Source organism: Mizuhopecten yessoensis, unplaced genomic scaffold, assembly GCF_002113885.1.
Source record: "Mizuhopecten yessoensis strain PY_sf001 unplaced genomic scaffold, ASM211388v2 scaffold5913, whole genome shotgun sequence".
NCBI lineage: Eukaryota > Metazoa > Mollusca > Bivalvia > Pectinida > Pectinidae > Mizuhopecten > Mizuhopecten yessoensis.
In genome coordinates, this window is record NW_018406286.1 from 978,040 (window position 1) to 997,233 (window position 19,194).

Consider the following 19,194-nt stretch of genomic DNA (forward strand, 5'->3'; position numbering starts at 1 on the left):
AATATTTAAAAGTGGTATTGCTAATATTGGTACAGATTTCATGACGGGGGATGATATTTCTTACAGGGTGTGATGTCAAGAAAAAGAAATATAAGTCCGTCCTCCTTCAATATCTGTCTGAGTGCCTGAGTATTTTTGCTAATATATAGGTACAGATTTCATCATGGGGGTGATATTTCTTACAGGGGGCGATGTCCAGAAAAAGAAATTTAAGTCTGTCCTTCTGCAATATCTCTCTGATTGACTAAGTATTTTTGAGATTTTCCCCCAAGCAGTGTTTCCCTGTCAACCAGAAGCTTTGCACTTGATCATGCTCAAGAATATAAGCAAACAGCCAGGTGATCAGGACTTTCAATAAGATGTTTTGCACTTTTTACCAGTTTGATCGCACTGTATATATCTTATTAACTGTGTGTCATTTAACATATTTACCCGTAAACAATAATCATATTTTTTCTGCAAATTCTGACTATCAGTTCAAATAATATGTGTTCTGCAAATCATAAGCTCTTGGGCTATTTATTGGCATGATTTTAAAATCTTTGCTTCAAAAAATTTACTTTGTCGTTTTTGGCATTCTGCAGTTAATTAATGCATCATGGAGCGATATATTTATTTCTGATGAAAATCTTCAAAAGACATGATTTCAAAAGAATTTGTCCCCAAAATAACTGATGTTAAAAGATATTTTTTGGCAGAAAAAATTGTATCTTTGAGCTTTTAAAAGTATATTGTACAATTTATTGATAGTTAGGTACATGTATATAAGATCTTACAGTGTGATCAATTGATATAGGAATCATTTGTCTGTCAATGTTTAAAACATTATGTACCTGTTATGATACTGAAGTTTTAGCTCAAAATTAATATAGCAGATTTCCTTTTAACAAAAAAAACCAACAACAATAATAAGAAATAGTTTAATTCAAATACTTTTTCTATAAAGCAGTTTGTTGATTTTTATTTCTGATTTCTCTCAAGAAGAAATTAATAAGATGACTGATCAATTAAATGATGTATTTATTGATTTTGTAGGATCACCCAATTACATCGAGAAGCACACCAACGTATACGATTATGATGGCTCAGATTCCACCTCTCAGTCTCTCCCACAGGACCGATCAGTCTCATCTTCATCAGGTAAGTCTGGTCACCATGGAAACCATTCCTGCTAACATAGAAACCACTCATATCACCATCATCAGCCATTTATATCACCGTAGAAACGGTTTACAGCAGCACTGGAAACCAGCTCAGTCTCCATTGAAATCTTATTCCGTCTTTGCGTATTGCAGAGTTATCTTCTCTTGGGAGCAGGCAGGGATTGATTGTTACGTCACTTGTTTGTGAGAGTAACGTCATCAATTTTTGAGAAAACGACGTAGTTTCCTCACACAAACCAATGATGTAACAATCAATACCTGCTCCCAAGGGAAGATAAATCTGCAATACACAAAGACGGAATTGTCATCTAGGAAATAGTTTATTTTACCTAGAAACAGCTGTAACATAACAAAATCATTAATTTAGCATTATATAAACTTCTTTAGGAATCATGGCAACCTTTTGTTTTGTCATAGAGACTAACTATTTCATCATCGATACAGAGTTGTGAAATGCGAACTCATTTCGTATATATATATATGATATTGCTAGGGAATTGGGAGAACACAAACCCTTTTGAAAAATTAACAAAATATTCAAGTCGGTATGTAATGCATTGTACAGTCAAACTTCCATAAAAAATAATTTGAATTTTTTCTATTTGTCAAGCGAAATGCGGATTTTCTTCCCTCGCATAACACTTCTGGTATTCCATCAATAAATTTAACTTTCAAATTTGACTTATAAAAGTCATATTTCTCGCTGATTTCAAAATACATTCAAGGTCCAATTGATATGAAAACATTGAAAATGACAGCTAATTAATCAAAGTAAAATAATTTCCTGCATAGGAACATTGAAATGTTACACGGTCATTTTAACACCTTATTTTGCAAACTGCACTGTATATACATATGTAAAGATATTTTTCTAATTACTTTAGGTCAGATATTTATAGATTTCAAATTAAATTTCTTGCCCTGTGTTCCTTCACTTAACAATCAATCTTATTCAGTATATAAAGGACCTCAAAGATGTTCAACATCATGAGCTGCAGAATCGGTGTTTTTTTTCATTTATTTTTCCCGACGATCTCACAAAGTTTGACTGTATAAATTTATTACATGTTTAAGTAATTCTTCGGTCAGCATTGCATGCAGTGAAGGGTCAAGGTCATGTGCTTCTAAGAAAAATAAAAAGATATGCAATTTGAAGGGAAATCAGTATGCTATATGATAAGATCTAACATTTTTCAGACCGAAAATCATATGGACAGGTGAGTTTGTTATGCCTAAAATGAAAGTAGAACTGACTGTTTAAATAAATAAAACCATAGGAATGCATCATCATATCAAATGCCTGTCATGTGACCAGCTAGATCTTGTGTTATGCTTGACCAATCACATTATCATTATTTATGTTATTATATCGACCAATCAAATTGTAACATGAATGCTTTGTCAGCCAATCATTTCATGGGAATGTTTGACCAATCATTTAAGTGTTTTATTATTGTTGGACGAATCAGATCATGGGACTGTTTTGTGCTGATCATGTCCTTGTGAATGTGTTTGTAGTATGCCTGTTATCTAGCGTTTTTATTACTGATACTTTTTATGTATAATACAAAAACAAAATTCTTAAAAACATGTGGGGCATTTTACTAGTACATGTAGTAATTCTTCAATTTTGTATAGGTGAACTTTTAAAGACGATTTCATGTAGCAGCACTATCTGGCTGGGTATCCTTTTGATAACCAAAACACATTTCATCATGGGGCAATCTAGTACATCTTATAGTTTGTCAGTCTTTATACTTCAAAGTTTTGGTTCTATACCAGCAGACAGAACGATATGGCTTTGTCCTTGAGCAAGTCAGTTTATCCTTAATCACCACTTAATATCCATAGAGTATTATACAGTCTGGGTTAGTTATTACAGTTACTTCGATGTAGTATTGAAGTATTTTGATATTGAAAATGAGCTGCTTGAAATACTGACCCATAACAACTGAACTGTTTAGCACCTTAGATTGGGTTATATACAAATACGCTCAAATCTCGATATAAGCCTTATTTGAAAAAATGGCAGTTTTTAAATGTTCATCTTTAAAAGATTTGGGACTGTGCAAATCGATGAACTTTTGGTAACGAAAAAAAAAAAATCTGCAAATTACACAAATATTTACGGTTATTGCTTTCAAATATTTTTAGCAATATTCAATTGATATATTTTTGGCCTGGACCATTTAAAACGCTTTGAAAGTAAGACAACCTTGAAATAATGTCTTACTGTCTAAATGGCTTTGAAAATAAGACAGTCTTGAAAATAGGCCAGATTTGAAAAATAAAACCAGGATTCCTTACTAAAAACCAAAATAAGCCACAGCTTATTTTCGAGATTTTAAAATTTTGTATGATTGATTATGTTAAAGAAGGGATAAAGATGAGGTGTTGCACAGGGAAGAAAGTGTCCATTTCAAATGATATACAATAAAATCTTAAAGTCTTAGTTAGCCTTTGGGTAATACAGTTTAGGTGATTTAAAGAGAAATACACACTGGGGACAGAGGGACATTGCCCAATAGGGGAACTTAACCCTTTCACCACTGTAGACCATAATGGACTCATCCAGATCAATGTATGATAGAGTCTACTAAAGTTACCTAGGGGTGAAAGGGTTAAGACTACTTCTGTAGAATTGGTTGACAGATTCTGACATAATTTTGTTGTCAAATAGATGTGTAAATATATTTAGAGATAAAAACCTCTTCATTCAAACATATTTTATTGAAATCAATCAGTCAAAATTCCTGCAAACAATTGAACCTCATTACACATTGTATTGAATTGTATATATCTAAAAATAGCAAATCGAAAGTATATAAACCTATTAAATTATTTGCATTTGTAGATGTCAGTGTTTATAGTCATTAGATTTGTACTATTTTCTATTTTCATGATTGTAAGGAAGAAAACGAGATTTTTTTATGTCTACAGAAATTAACATGATTTATTTTGAATGACATCATATAAAAATTGTATCAGCTGATACACAGAAATTGACAACAGGGGGATAATCCAGTAATTTTTTCTCCTAGATATGTTATTTGAAGCTTTATTTTGCTGATAGTTCAAATTCTTTTAATATTTAGTTAGTTTAGTTTTTAGCACATGTCATCACGTATTTATTTTTATATATTGTGATTAATATCCTATTAAAAAGGAATGAAAAAGGTGAACATTTTAATTTGTTGCTCTTTATTTTTATTTTTTTTTAATTAGAAAGTAAAATATTTTGAGTTTCAAGAGTCAAATAGCATTTGGGAAGGTGTAAGGAACAATCTAAAAAGTCGATATGAGATTGTAAAAAAAAAAATAGTGTGGGGGGATTTAAGATGTTGTATGAAGCAACCTTGATTTTTGTGTGCCTGTGTTTTATTTGTGTATTTGGTTGACCATAGAGTTTGTTTGTGTGTGTTTCCACAGAAGTTTTGCACATAAACGGGGTAGAGTCTGTGGCGGAAACAGCCATTAGGGAACTGATGGACCGATCACGCAAACCACGCACTCCTACCAAAACCAGTACCCTCATTATCACGGGGGTTAAGAGGGTAAGCAAATCAGATCTCTCTCGCAAACCACGCACCCCTACCAAAACCAATACCCTAATTATCACGGGGGTTAAGAGGGTAAGCAAATCAGATCTCTCACGCATACCACGCACCCCCACCAAAACCAGTTCCCTCATTATCACGGGGGTTAAGAGGGTAAGCAAATCAGATCTCTCACGCAAACCAGGCACCCCTACCAAAACCAGTACCCTCATTATCACGAGGGTCAAAAGGGTATAAGCAAATCAGATCAAAGATCAGCTTTAAAACAATGACAAAATATGTTTTATGTAGAAACCTTTATTCCCAAAAACACAAGTACATTTTCCCTCCTTAATGACGGGGGTCAAATGTGTGTTGAAGCAAAACTGACTGATCTTAAAGAAAAGCTTCGAAACTTTGACCAGTGAAATGTTTTGGTAAATATTGCATGCTTCAAAACCATTAGCCTCATAATTATGTTGGTAAAATTGGTAAGCAAAAATGATTGACCATTAGAGGAAATTCCTCATAATATTGACCATTGTAATTTTTGGTGCGGGCGACAAATAGGTATACTTTGTCGGCCTCGTCGGTTTCGTCGTCCGAAACAAACTTTTCGTGCGATAACTTGAGTTCCTTTGTGTTGATTAAACTCACACTTGGTACACATATTGCATGCCAATATAGCTCGGACAAGTTCGCATTTCAGAAGTTTACGTGCATTTTTGGTGGAGTAATGCCCCTTTTATTTCCAAATAAGGGCATTGTGTGATATATGCAAGAACTGTTTTTATTACTTAATCAGTTCCTTTCAAATTTTGTACGGTAATGCTAGAAGCAATAATGTTCAACATATATTATGAGTTTTCTGTCGAGTTTCAACTTTCCGCGTTTTGGCATATCTGTTAACGCGATAACTCAAGCCAAAACATTTTTCTTACTAAAAGCTCCGAGAGGGCGACACATCCCGTGGAATTCTTGTTCACAAAATCTGTTACATTATTTATCAAAACTGGTAGCCTGATAAACAGGGAACATAGAGTTAATCTAATTAAGAATATTTAAAACAATTAATAGTAAAGCTCTTATTTCCATGTTGAACCATGGAAACAAGCTGTTTGACCAATAGAAATCAAGTCTGTTTAGGGTTTTAGTGTGGATATCTCCTTTATACCAGTTTTTATGACCAATATGTTTAAACTTCTGAATATTCGAACAGCAAATTCAATACAGAAAAAAAATTAAACAAATTTGTTTATTTGATATTTGTAAACAGCTATATTTCAATAATAAAATACTTTCAATAATAAAATACTTTTACAATGTTTTTTATATGGATTTCATAAATGACGACTTTGATCTTAAGACAAAAAATAAGTTAAACTTCTGAATATTCCGACAGAAAACTGAAGAATTCAATACAGAAACAAAATTAACTTCATTTCTTTATTTCATATTTGATAAACAGTTATATTTCAATAATAAAATACTTTCAATAATAAAATACTTTTACAATGTTTTTTATATGGATTTCATAAATGGCGACTTTGATCTTAAGACAAAAAAGTTTCTATCTAAGCTATATGAGCTACACTCTATTTTTGTCAGGTGAAATAATTGTACCCTCTTATGATCAAATACCATCTGAATTATCCATGGACTGCATACAAAACTTTCATCATTTTTGGATTTCATGGAATGGAATGCTCTCATTTTTTACTAACCATATATAGATGTTCCAAAATAATTGTTTGTACTTTTGTTATTGTAAATGACGCCAAGTCCTTAGAAGTAGTTTCATCAAATGATTTGTAATAATCTTTATTTCATTAAGTCCCACCATGGCACATGATACCATCTTAAGAGCTTCATTTTTCAATCATTCACATTTTTTTGAATGCATGGTGTTGAGATATATCTGATAAGACATATGCTACCTTAGATATTTTACCTGTGATTTGTGTTAGAGTTAAAGATATATGCTTCCTAACATCTTTGACCTGTTATTTGTTGTAAAGTTAAGGATATATGCTAGCTTACACATTTTACCTGTGATTTGTGTCAGAGTTATCTCCCTCATAGTTTTGGTAGGACATATGCTACCATATATATTTTACCTGTGATTTTCTGTTGGAGTTAAGGATATATGCCACCTTAATGTTTTACCTGTACTTTTTGGTAAAGTAAAGGATATATGCTACCTTACACAATTAACCTGTGATTTGTTTTTAGCTCGACGAGTTACCTCCCTTAAAAACTTTCAGTTAGCACTGAGTTACCTCCCTTAAACACTTTCAGTTAGCATTATATGATAATAATAAAGATCAATGCATATATTCTATATGTGTTTTAAAATATTTCATTAACAAGTCAACAATAAAATAATTATCTAACAGTTTTCATAAAGTAGAACTCTTTTAAAAAAGATGCATGTCACACTAAGGTAGCATATAGTTTTAAGTTTGATGTCATTATCCTGAGTTTTATTGTCAAAGGAATTAGATTTCTGTGCCCAGACCCGTTTTGTGTTGTGTATTTTACAGATTTTGAAATTCGAACTTGTTTTTGAAGCTACTGAAAAACCCCATGTGAATTATTTTGTGTATTTGGTCTGATGGACATTATAAGTTTGAAACCCTGGCTGTATATCTTTCTTTCTTTCAATATCATTTTTTCTTCAGGGAGTGATTATGCTCTTATTTGAATAAAGAAGTAATAAGTTAAGAATTCACGTACAAGTTAAACTGGTGTTCTATAAATAGATAGTATGATATGAATGTGGTATAGGAAATCCTGTTACAAAAAATGGTGGATTATTATTTCTGTGAAAGCTAAATATCTAAGTTTGAAATCTGAAGTAATGTTAGGGATGTTAACAACTCATTATTTCATGAATGCTATCTGTCTGCTAGGCATTCACTACTATGCCACCTTAGTGACAGTCTAGTTTAAGTGAAACGACTCGTTAACTTGGTATCACAAAACTTTCTAATGAAATTTTACTGAAGTTGACCTCTGTTTATATATTTCCTTTTATTTTAACACAGGTATTTCATATGCTCCATTTTCTCCCATGCACCTCTATGGCTGTAGGATACTTCTGTTCCATATAGAACACTCCTATGGGATACATGTATCCCCCTCAGGAGTGCACTAAATGACCTATATTATTTCGATGTTTCGTCATCAGCTCACAGCAAGACGCTATCTAAACATTGATTGAAAAGCAATAGCAGAAATTTTGCTGCCTTTAGTGTTGCTCTTGCGTCTTGGATGTTGTGTTTCACTCGTTCACCCCTGATGACAGATTTGAACTTTTCCAGTGCAAAGGTTGGAATAGTTCATTATGAAATTTCAGGGGTGAATGCTAATACTTTTCCAAATTCTACACTCCTCAGTAGAAATATCTGAATCACCCATTTCTACTAATGATAGACTAATGATCTTCCCATCCTCCATTCTCCAGGGGTTTTGCTCACTTTCGCTCTCAACACCCTGTAATGTGTCATAGCAAAATTAAAGGCTCAGTGTGTGCCACCTTGTTGATGAAACAAGAAGACTAGTTAAATCCTTTGATGTACATCAAAAGAATATCGCGGTTGCGTAACGGTAAAAAATGACAGGCTTTGAAGTCGAGTGTCGCTCCTTTGTACTCTTCAAAGGACAGGTATCAGCATAGCGATTGGTAAGACCAATCAAACAGCTATCTTCTTGCCTTCAATTTTGCTATGACATATTCCAGGGGTGTAGAGAGTGAAAGTGAGCGAAACCCCTGAATATCAAGGATGATGATCTTCCATGATCCCTGCGGCTTGGACTCAATAAGTGTTTAAGTGTGTTATTTCAAAGCAACTTTATTCTATTAGTACTGTCTGTCTATTAGGACTCTACCGAGCCATCTGAGGAGATAACAGCGCCACCTAGTGAGGTCACTGTTCCACAGGCTGAGTCGTCCCCAGTAGAAGAAACAACTGTCACTTCTGACGCTGTGGTAGAGCACTTTCAAGAAAGCTCAAATCTTTCTTCTTCTTCTGCCAAGTCTCACACCTCTCCTACATCTGAATGCAGTTTCAATCCTGAAATTTCTGACCAAGCAGAATGCTTTGAAGAATCCTCTTTTCCTAAATTCACCCCCGCTGGAATGCATCCTCCAGCAGAGGTGAAATTCTTTCCTGACCAAAACAAAAATTCAACCCCAGAGTTTGAAACTGAAAACAAAATTTTAGAAATGCTGCCCGAACACACCCCAACCATTGACTTACTAGATGAAAATGTAATCTTTGAAGTAACCTATTCTCTAGGAGACGATGTACCTGATCTATCAGAATTTCTCCTTGATTCTAGTATTGACATTCCAACCGAAGATGTTCAACATAAACCAGATTTAATTTCTGAATCACAAATTGAATCTGGTCATGATGTTTCATCTGAAATTCCCACCAAAAACTTCACTGAAGAGATAACTCCAGAGGTTCCTCTTGTTTCTTCATCTAGTGAAAATGATAGTAAAGAGGAAACCTCTTTGATTACTGAATCTCAAATTGAATCGAGTCACAACTTTGAATATGACACTGCTCCTGAACCAGTCATAGACTCAGTGCCAGAAAAAGTAGAAAAAGAAACATGTCAAGAGGTTGCTCTCGATTCGACATGTGTTGGGGTTGTAGCACATTCCAGATCCTGTTCCCCCTTTGCAGACGATAGTTCATGCTCGTCATTTCACGATGATGAGTATATCTCTCACTCATCCACTGAAGATCTTACAGAAGGCGCCTCCTCACACTACTTCAAATCTGAAAAGATTGATGCAGTAGCTTCAGAACAGACTGAGCTATCCACTGACACAGCATGTTTAACATCAGAACAGGCCATAGAGCCATTTCTTGGTGAATCTACTGCAGCAGTAGAACTGTTGGATGAAATGAATTCTGCAGCAGAGGTATATACTACAGTCACAACAGAAGTGTTTAAATCAGAGCCGTTTGAACAAATCAAATGCTCACCTGAACCATTAGAACACACTATCTTTGAGCCTGAAGAATATGCAGCAGTCACATCTAAGGTCTTCACCCCAGAGCCTTCTGATGAACCCAAACAATTTGAAGAAATAGGTGTTGAGCATTCGGAAGCACTTGAACTTTCTCATGAAGCTGAACTAGTTCAGGGAACTGAGACAGAACCAGTGGAGTATGCAGCAGTCACTGCAAAGGTTTTCACACCTGAACCTTCTCATGAGCTTGAACTCACACCTGAGCCAGAGGCTATACCTGCTACCGTACCCCCTCAACATTCTGCCATTACAACCAAGATATTTCCAGAATCAGTGGTGTACATAAAAGGTGTTCATGAAGAACAAACAGAAGTTGCACTTGCAGAGCATACCAAGTGCTCAAGTTCAGAAAACTTTGTTCTTACTGAAGTTGAGCCATCACAAGAATTTGTGTTGGAAAAAGAAACCACACCATGTTCTTTGTTACCAGCAGAAAGGGTGTTAGCAGCTCAGAAGGTACCTCCAGCTGAGGAAGTGTTATCAGAGACAATGGCTGTTGAAACGACATTGTCTGGTGATAATATTGTACAAATTGAAAGTGAATTGCCAGATCAATGTTTTTCTGAAACAGCAAAGACAGACAGTGATGTTATATTAACTGAAGTTGAACCATTGGAGCAAATTACTCCAGAAGAGACCGTATCATTTTGTCCCACTGTACCACCAACAGAAGCAATTTTATCTGAAACATTGCCTGTAGAAACAACATTATCAGCGGATAATATTGTACAAATTGAAGCAGAATCACCAGATCAATGTCTTTCTGAAACAGCAATGACTGATGATGATGTTGTTTTAACTGAAGTTGAACCATCTGAGCAAATCACTACTGAGGAGGCTGTGTTATCATGTCTCTCTATGCCAGCAGCAAGATTACTTGTTGCTCAACAAGTATCTGCAGCAGAGACAGTCTTATCTGAGACAATGCCTTTCGAAACAGTTTTGCCTGGAGATGACCTTGTTCAAACTGAAATAGCATCATCTGGACAATTTGTCACAGCATCAGCAGCTGATCTTGTCCTGACTGAAGTAGAGCGATCTGAACAAATTGCTCCAGAAGAGACTGCATTATCTTGTCCCGCTATGCAAGCAGAAAGGTTGGTGGCAGCACAAAAGGTACCTCCAACTGAAGCAGTTTCATCAGTCACAATGCCGGCTGAAACAACATTATCAGCTGATAAAACTGTACAAATTGAAAGTGAATCGCCAGATCAATGTCTCTCTGAAACAGCAAAGACTGATGACGATGTTATCTTAACCGAAGTTGAACCATCCAAGCAAATTACTGAGACTGTATTGTGTTGTCCCTTTATGCCAGCTGAGAGATTACCTGCTGCTCAAAAAGTATCATCAGAAGAGACAGTCTTATCACAGATAATGCCCACAGAGACGTCATTGTCGGTTGATGCTTCCACAGTTGATGCCACTGCTGAAGAGGCTGACACTGTTTGGTGTGAGTCTATTGTCGAGGTTGAAGAACCACTTGTCATACATACTTCACAGGAAATGGCAGTCGCTCTTGAGGAATCTGGGCAACCTACAAATGTTCAGACAATGTCTCTAGAGCAGGAACCTGCAGATTCCCAGTCGAAAGGTCTAGAAGATTCTGGACAGTCTTCTGATTTGTCAACAAATGATAAAACTTTATCTATTGAACAATACTTCAAGGAAGAAGATGATCTCTCAGATTATGATGACCTACCAGATGATATACATGTACCATCTGACTTTCTAATGGAAGATATGACCGAGGAACTTGAAGTAGAAACTGAAGACCTAGCTAGATTTCCTATATCTATAGAAGACGAACCAACAGACACATACCAGGACTTTGAACCAGTGGTAGTAAAACATGCACAGGAAGACTGGGAAATGGTTGAAGCTGATGACAGAACACCAGCAGAGACAACCGACATAGCTGAAATAACATTAACTGAGGAGCCACGTACTGAGACAGATTTTACCTCCAGTGATTTAGTGTCAGTAGATCACTCTGGTGGGGAAGTCGAAGACAAATTAAAGTCTGAAGTTTCAGGTGCAGCTTCTGATGCAGCAGTGCCAGATAAAACACTGGAGCTGAACCTAATATCCACACCTTTGTTGGAGGAGATGGAACAGATCGTTTCTGACATGTCCTCCCTTGCAGAGGACATATCAAAAAGTCCTGTTCTGGCACCAGATGAGTTTCCTTTTGAGCCATCAAGTACAACAAAAGATTTAGTTGATCAGTCCACAAAAGAAGCAGACATTGCAGGTGAGCCATCTTCACCTGTCTCTTGCCATTCAGCAGATGTTTCGATGGCAGGAGTCAGTGAACAGGAGATGCCAGAAGTAGATACAGAAAGTAGTCCAGAGTCTTTGACTCCAACACCAGGAGATCTAGAAAGTTCAGGTTTTCAATTAGATATAGCTAGGGCTGCTGATGACACTACAATGCAACCTCTTGAACCCCAGGCTACAGAGGAAACTGCCCTGGATTTCTCTTCAGCTCAAAGGGGGAAGCTGACTTCTATTTCTTCAGTGTCAGAAATTATACAGGATCTTCCTGCACATTCTTCAGTGACTGAGCAGGAAAATATTGTGTTAGAATCGTCTGCTGTTTCAGTTGATGTTGTTGCTGTGTCTGATCCTACACGAGAAGAACTCTCTGCTGTTGACAACCTGCTACAGGAGGTATCTGAGTACTCTCAATTACAAAATGGAAGCAGTGGTCAAGACAAATGTGAGGAGGTTTACTTGACTGGTCAGTTTGTTAGTGAACCTGTTGATGAAGCTGAACTTGTTGCAGGTGCTTGTATTATAGAGGAGGATGGTTCTTTACCTGTAGAAGGTCTTAAAGTGAATGTATTTGTAATGGCAGATCAGGAATCTCCAGAACCTTCTTCTCCACTTACTAAATATGATGTTGTTGAGGACTTGTCAGTTTCGGTTGATGAACCTTTCATTACTGAGGATAAAGGAACTGTGGAAAGTTCAGTGCTACCAGTTGATGTAGTTACTGAAGATGTATCAACAATGTCTAACACATCATTCACAATTGAAGACGTTCCGGCATCCGTGGGGACTTTTGTCATTCAAGCTGATGCTGACCAGGAAGACTCTTCAACAAAACTTGATATTTCATTTGAATCTGAAAGCCTGCCAGCAGAGGAAGTGACCCTGTCCTCACCTGCTGCAGAGGCTGAAACATCAATAGACTATGAATTTTCCACCCCCACACAGTCAGAAACACAAGATGATGACTCTCCTGCTATGCGTGCCATACGTCGAAGACAAAATTATTTGGCAGAGCAAGCTAAAAAAAAAGAACTTTTCGAGGGTTCTGGGCATATTGAGCATACTGGTGCAGTCGATTTGTGTGAAAAACCCGTAGAAATATTACCTGTTTGTGAGTTACCCCAATGCTCTACTGTAAGTTATCCAACTAATACAAAATCAAGAGAAGGGAAGATGTCTACAACCTCAATGCATATAGAAACCAGACTGAGTGCAAAACCTTTTGATACTGTGCCAAAAACAATTGTAGTTCAAGTAGAAAGTACTGAGATAGCTGGTCCACCAAAGGAACTTGTATCTGATCTGTTGACAGATAATAAAAGAGTTATCACCCCTGAGAGATATGCCTCTCTGTCACGTCCTCTGAGAGTGTACAAACAAGTCAGCAGTGACATAGAAGATGACACCAGTAAGGTTATAGAAAAAAGGGTAGATGAGTGGGTAACGGCTAATACCAATGCGATACCAACGACTACAGAGTTGTCAACTGTCCAAAATTCAGTCTCAGAAAGTGCTCCAAGTGCTTCACAAGTAACTGAAAATATTCAGATTTCTCCCCAACCTTTGTCAGAACATTTTCAATTTGTTCCAAAACCTGGTTTTGTCATTAGGCCACAAGCAGCTGAAAATGTTCAGCCTCCTTCACAGAATGTCAAAAATGTCCAAAGACCAGGTTTTGCCATAAGTCGACAAACTACTGAAAATATTCAGACTGGTTCTCCACCCCTACCAGAAAATGTTCAGGTTGTCAAGTATCCCGATTTTGTCTTGCACTCACAAACAACTCTAAATATTAAAACTGACCCGCCACCTCCATCAGAAAATGTTCAGGTTCTCCAGCGTCCCGGTTTTGTTATGCGCCCACAAACTACAGAAGACATCAACCTAACCCCACAGTCTGTGATTGACAATATTCAAATTCCTCAAAAACCTGAGTCTGCAGAATCCCCAAAACCTGAAATAGAGGATGCCAATGTTTCCCCAGAAACCCTTCCAGGTGTTGAATCCGTTCCCATGTCTGGTCGTGTGTTTCGCCCCAAAAGAGATTATAATACCCTTCCCCGTTCTTCAAAGTCCTCCAAAGATGCGAGTACTCCAAAACGGGCTGGCTCTCTGCCTAGGAGCTCCTCCGCTGCTGATAGGCAGCACAAGGTAGGGCTCGGCACTGCAGGTTTAACGGTGTTATGAACTGGATTTTTGTTTTTTCAAAAGCCCATGGAGAGTACTCCTAGTGGTTCTCAGGTTCGAGTTCAGGAATTTATTATTTAGATTTAGAGATAACTTCCACAAATTAAAAACCATAAACCAAAATAACACAAAACAAAAAGTTGTTCTTTGTTCATGAGATACCAATCTGTATTGGAAAGCCCTGGCTTGTGTTCAAGCTTAATTCATTCACCCCTAAAGTCACACTTGAACCTTACCGAATCAAAGACTGGGCAAGTCCAGTTTAAATATGTAGGGGTGAATGAGTTAAAAAATAAACAGATATAATTGAAACATGGTAAATGGTGTCTTATCTTGACATTTAACCCTTGGCATAGTTTGGGGGGGGGGGGGGNAAATTTCCCTCACTATAGTCTTGTTTGGTGTTGTGGTTCGAAAAAGTACACCATTTATTTTCTAATCTTTTAGAAGTAAACTTTCAACAACTCTTTTCAATACTTTCACCCACACATTGCTCTCTTGCTGCTCTGCTTAGACCCCCTAGGAGTACTCTCATCTGCTGTCCATTACCTTCTCAGATCTCCAAAATGTTTCTTCTTCTGGTCCATAAAGATTGCTCTTGCTTGTCTTTGCTGTATCAATACCGCTGCCTTGTGGGAATTTTCTCAATCATGTGAGATGACATGTAATGTCAGCTGTTTATTTCCTGCTGTGAGAAAGTTGTCTTTGTTTGAAAGTTTATCATTCTACCTTTGCTATCGAATGACATTCTGGCTTTCCCCAACTTGCTTAGTTTGTTTCTACTTTTCCAGGGATTTTTTTTTCAGAAAAAGGAAATGTCTGTCTTCACTCTCCTTTACAAATTAGTCTTTATTTCTCCATGATTCAACTCCTTTTCCAAACGTTTTCTATCCTGTTTTATGTCTAACATTGTTTTTTCTGTTTAACTCATTCACCCCTACATATTTAAAATGGACTTGCCCAGTCTTTGATTTGGTAAGTGACTCAAATGTGACTATAGGGGTGAGTGGGTTAAGTTTCCTCGGTTCTGAGATTGAAGTGTTCCTTCGTTTACAATGTTCTACACATGTAGTACACTCCACTTAAATTTGATAACAGAGATTTGATTATTGAAAGATTGTTGTTACTGTAACAATTTTTTTTTTCAAATATATGTAACTAATGTCAAAAACAATATGCTAGCATTAACGTTAAGAGTCCTATAACTTCAGTATCATTTTCGTTTTAGTCAAATGACTTTGAACTAAATAACATGACTGATGGGTTATGTTAAGTTGAGTAGAAACCACACAATTTTAATTCGTAGAACTGAAGAAGGCTAATAAAAATCTGTCATAGATTCCATGATACGTAAATTTTGAAGGGGGTATCCGTTATTTATATTTTCATAACAATGTCTTATATACAATGTTTATATGGGGCAAAGAAGTAATTCCAACAGTGTGGACAAGTTTAGGTTGTCAAATTTTCGGAGCGATCCGCTCCTTTTTCAAGACATAGTGAAACAGAACAGTTACATGTACATATACATCATATTGACCCATACAATGTTTATATGATATATTTACCATCACTACTACCAGAAAAACAGTCTTAAAAATAACAATCTCCCTGTAAATAGTTTTGATTACTATTTTTTTTTTATATAAACAATTTGCAACATATGTACAAAATAATATATTTTTTACAATTTACAAAAGGAATATTTAATTAACAGAAATATAATTATAAACTTATCTCATGACTTCAATGTTGATATAGCATATTTACCTTTCCCTTAGGTAAATTGTCTTTATTGGAGCAGATAAGAGTATTATTACTCTCACAACCTTCAGATATGTGTCTTTTGTACAATTTTTCATATATGATAATCACCAAAGATACCATGCAAGAAATGTTGCAAGTTCGACAAGAAACTAATTGAAGAAAAAAAATTGTTGCCATCCTTGCAAATTTTTCTCATTATTTTTCTCAAAAATAAGGTTTTAGTTTGGTTTATAATTTAAACAACATGTTACTAAATTTCTTAAACCTTTGCAATTAATGTTTTTTGCTTTTCATAAAATAGTAGTCTTTCAGAATTTTGAAAGAATATAAAAGACTAAAGTATTTTTTGGAGGTTCATGTTTTACCTTACTTGTATATACTTTTTTGTGTTTGAAATTGACCTACACTTGTATGCAATGCTTGAATTGTTTTCCATTTGGTTGCATGCTAACAGGAACCTGTTAGGTCTATTCCAACTATTAAGGTAAACAAAAATGTATTGTTTGTAAATTGTACAATTTAACCTCATCATTTCAGCCACCTTGGGTCACACTTTTTCTGCCGTAAATTTTCTTAAAAGAGTTTTTACCTTTCATTTTTTTGGTTCGTCTAAATTGTTCAATTCTTTTTTTTTATTACATGCTATACAAATTAGACATATTTCTGTAATTTTTAGAACAGTTTCATGGAAATTGTGTGAAAAATAATATTTTTTAAACAATAGTAATAAACCAGAATTAAAAAAAAAAATCAGCTGAAAAATGAATTCAAACTTAAATGAAAAATAATTTCATTCATAATTTATACTTAATTAAAACATCATTTGTATGGAAAATATTGATTGATTTTTTTTTGTGAATTTTTATAAGTGCAAATATTTGGGTAGCCTTATTTGGTAGCTTTCTGTTATTTTTTTTTTTTTTTTTAGAATATGATACTACATGATAAATGTTTGATAATTTGTTGTAATTACTTACTGTACTATCTGAGACTTGTACCCAACCTGTTTACAGGTAGAAAGGGACCCTGTGGTGGCTAGATTCATGTTGTGCTATTGTATAATGTCAAGCTAACTTTAAACCTGCTCTTTCTTCCTGAGTTTTCTCATTTCTGGTTAAACTTTTTTCTCAATTTGTTTGTTTAATACTTATGATAAATAAATATATTATATCAACATTTATGAAATTTACACAATTATTCTATTATCTCAGTGAAAACAAGTCTGGGTGGTTTTTTTTTAAAGTATTAACAAAATTTATGTACCTGTATTTTTTTTTTTTGCTTGTTTAATAATTTCATTTTTGCCAGAAATATGATATTTTTATTTGTTTTCCCCACCTTTTTGTTTTCTTTCAGTATTTATATTTTCTGTCATATTTTAATAGTACAAAATAACCACCATTTACATAACCAACAGTAAAAGTTAAGAAAATAATATATGAAAATGTATGTCAATGGTTATGTACCATTTGTGCATGTGGTATTGTCTTTTCAGCAAATATGAAATTTGGTTAGGTTTTAAATCAGATTCTTTAAATAATATTTCATAAAGTTAATTAAATTTGTCGTAACACATTAAATACTTCCAATATCAATGTTTCTATAGAATCCAGTTTGTGATTTATTTATTTTATCATGTACAGGTGGTAGTTCATATGTTATGTTATCGAAACCTTTTTAACATGTGATGTCATGGAATTTTACTTGATTGAATAGATTTGTTTATTTTCTATTTTAATTCATCTAAATCTCATACTTGCCGACTTTTTGAAATTCGATGGAGAGATTGCACATGCTAGGAATTGAAAAGCATAAATTAAATGTGTTTATGTACGCCCTAGGGGGAAAATATACACTTTTTAATGTCACATTTTGAGCTGTTCTTTCAGATGAAATCATTAGATCTTAGAAAAGGGAATAGTTTAGCAAATTCACTTGTTGAACATGCTAAATTTTAGGGTACAAAATTGGGAGTCTCCCTCCAAAATATGGAGAGTTGGCAAGCATGAAAACTTTGTTTGAAGCAGTGATATGCATTATGGGATCATTCCTGACATTGTATTAACCCTTTCACCCCTTTGTAACTTTAGTAGACTCTACCATGCATTGATATGGATGAGTCCATTATGGTTTACAGTGGTGAAAGGTTAATCACACACTCCTATCATTTACATTGTATATTGTCTACCATTATAGATCCTGTATTTATTACCTTATTCTTGAGTCATTGAGAATTATATTGATTAACTGCTATTCCTGTTTTTTCAACAGACAACACAGAGCTCTCCAACAGAGGAGGGAAATAGTGACATCCCCACTGTCAAGATGGACCCACCACCATCTGGCCATGAGGAAAAAGGTACTGGTATGAGCCCCCTTAAGTCATTCGTTAATTTTCTTAGGTACATTTTTTTAACCTTTTTATGTACTCCAACAGTTTCAAGTTCTTTTTGGTGACATCAGAATTGTTTTAAAGTTTGTCGAACTGACAGCACAAGCCTGAATCATCCCAACTTAATACTTAGTCATTGATTTAGGACTAAATAATAATAACATATACTATTTGAATAATCTCATTTCAAAATAAACCATTATAGAAATTAAAAACTACAACTACAACTACATATCTTACATCTAATTGTGACCCTATCAATTAAACTGTTCTGACCATTATCAGTTTGACACATCTCAAGTTGTTGCAGTCATCTTGCTTACGATTCATGTAGCTGCCAGCAATTAATTTGTACTATCGCTTTTTAGAAAACGAATCGGTGATATGATGCAGTGCTATGGCAGGTTTACTGTAAAGCTGTGTATGATTTGTATTAATTGGATATCTGCTTTATGTGTGTTTAGTTTACTTTAATGAAGAGAACAATTCTGTGTCTGTAGCTTCTTGTCATTGTTGAGTTATTATCTGTAGATTAAACATTATTGAATATTTTATAGAGGTTTTATAAATCATTACAAAAAATATGTATTTTTTATCACTGTAGCATAGTAATTGTATTTTATCATTTTCATGACTTTGAAAGTTGGAGAACTCTTACTGGAATTAAAAAATTACAGAACATTTGATAGAGATTTTATATACCTACACACACAGAAATATGGCTTTTTAGACTATTTTATCATTTTCATGCTGTTGAAAGTTCTAGAACTCTTACTTAAGTAATGAATATTTTATATAATGCTGCTATGGTCCTATAACACA

General features: G+C 35.0%; 1 protein-coding gene across 5 annotated transcripts in view; it reads left to right on the plus strand.

The window, feature by feature from the left end:
- The window catches only part of LOC110451288 (phospholipid transfer protein C2CD2L-like), a 115,119-nt gene that overhangs the window by 83,220 nt on the left and 12,705 nt on the right, over nucleotides 1–19,194 (plus strand). For 2 of the 5 annotated variants that reach the window (XM_021499214.1, XM_021499215.1), the window contains exons 1-2: nucleotides 8,698–14,177; nucleotides 18,252–18,339. In XM_021499214.1, the coding sequence (XP_021354889.1) occupies nucleotides 8,841–14,177; nucleotides 18,252–18,339 (5,425 nt within the window). In that variant the 5' untranslated portion in view covers nucleotides 8,698–8,840. The other 3 variants (XM_021499216.1, XM_021499217.1, XM_021499218.1) reach the window with 3 other exon arrangements.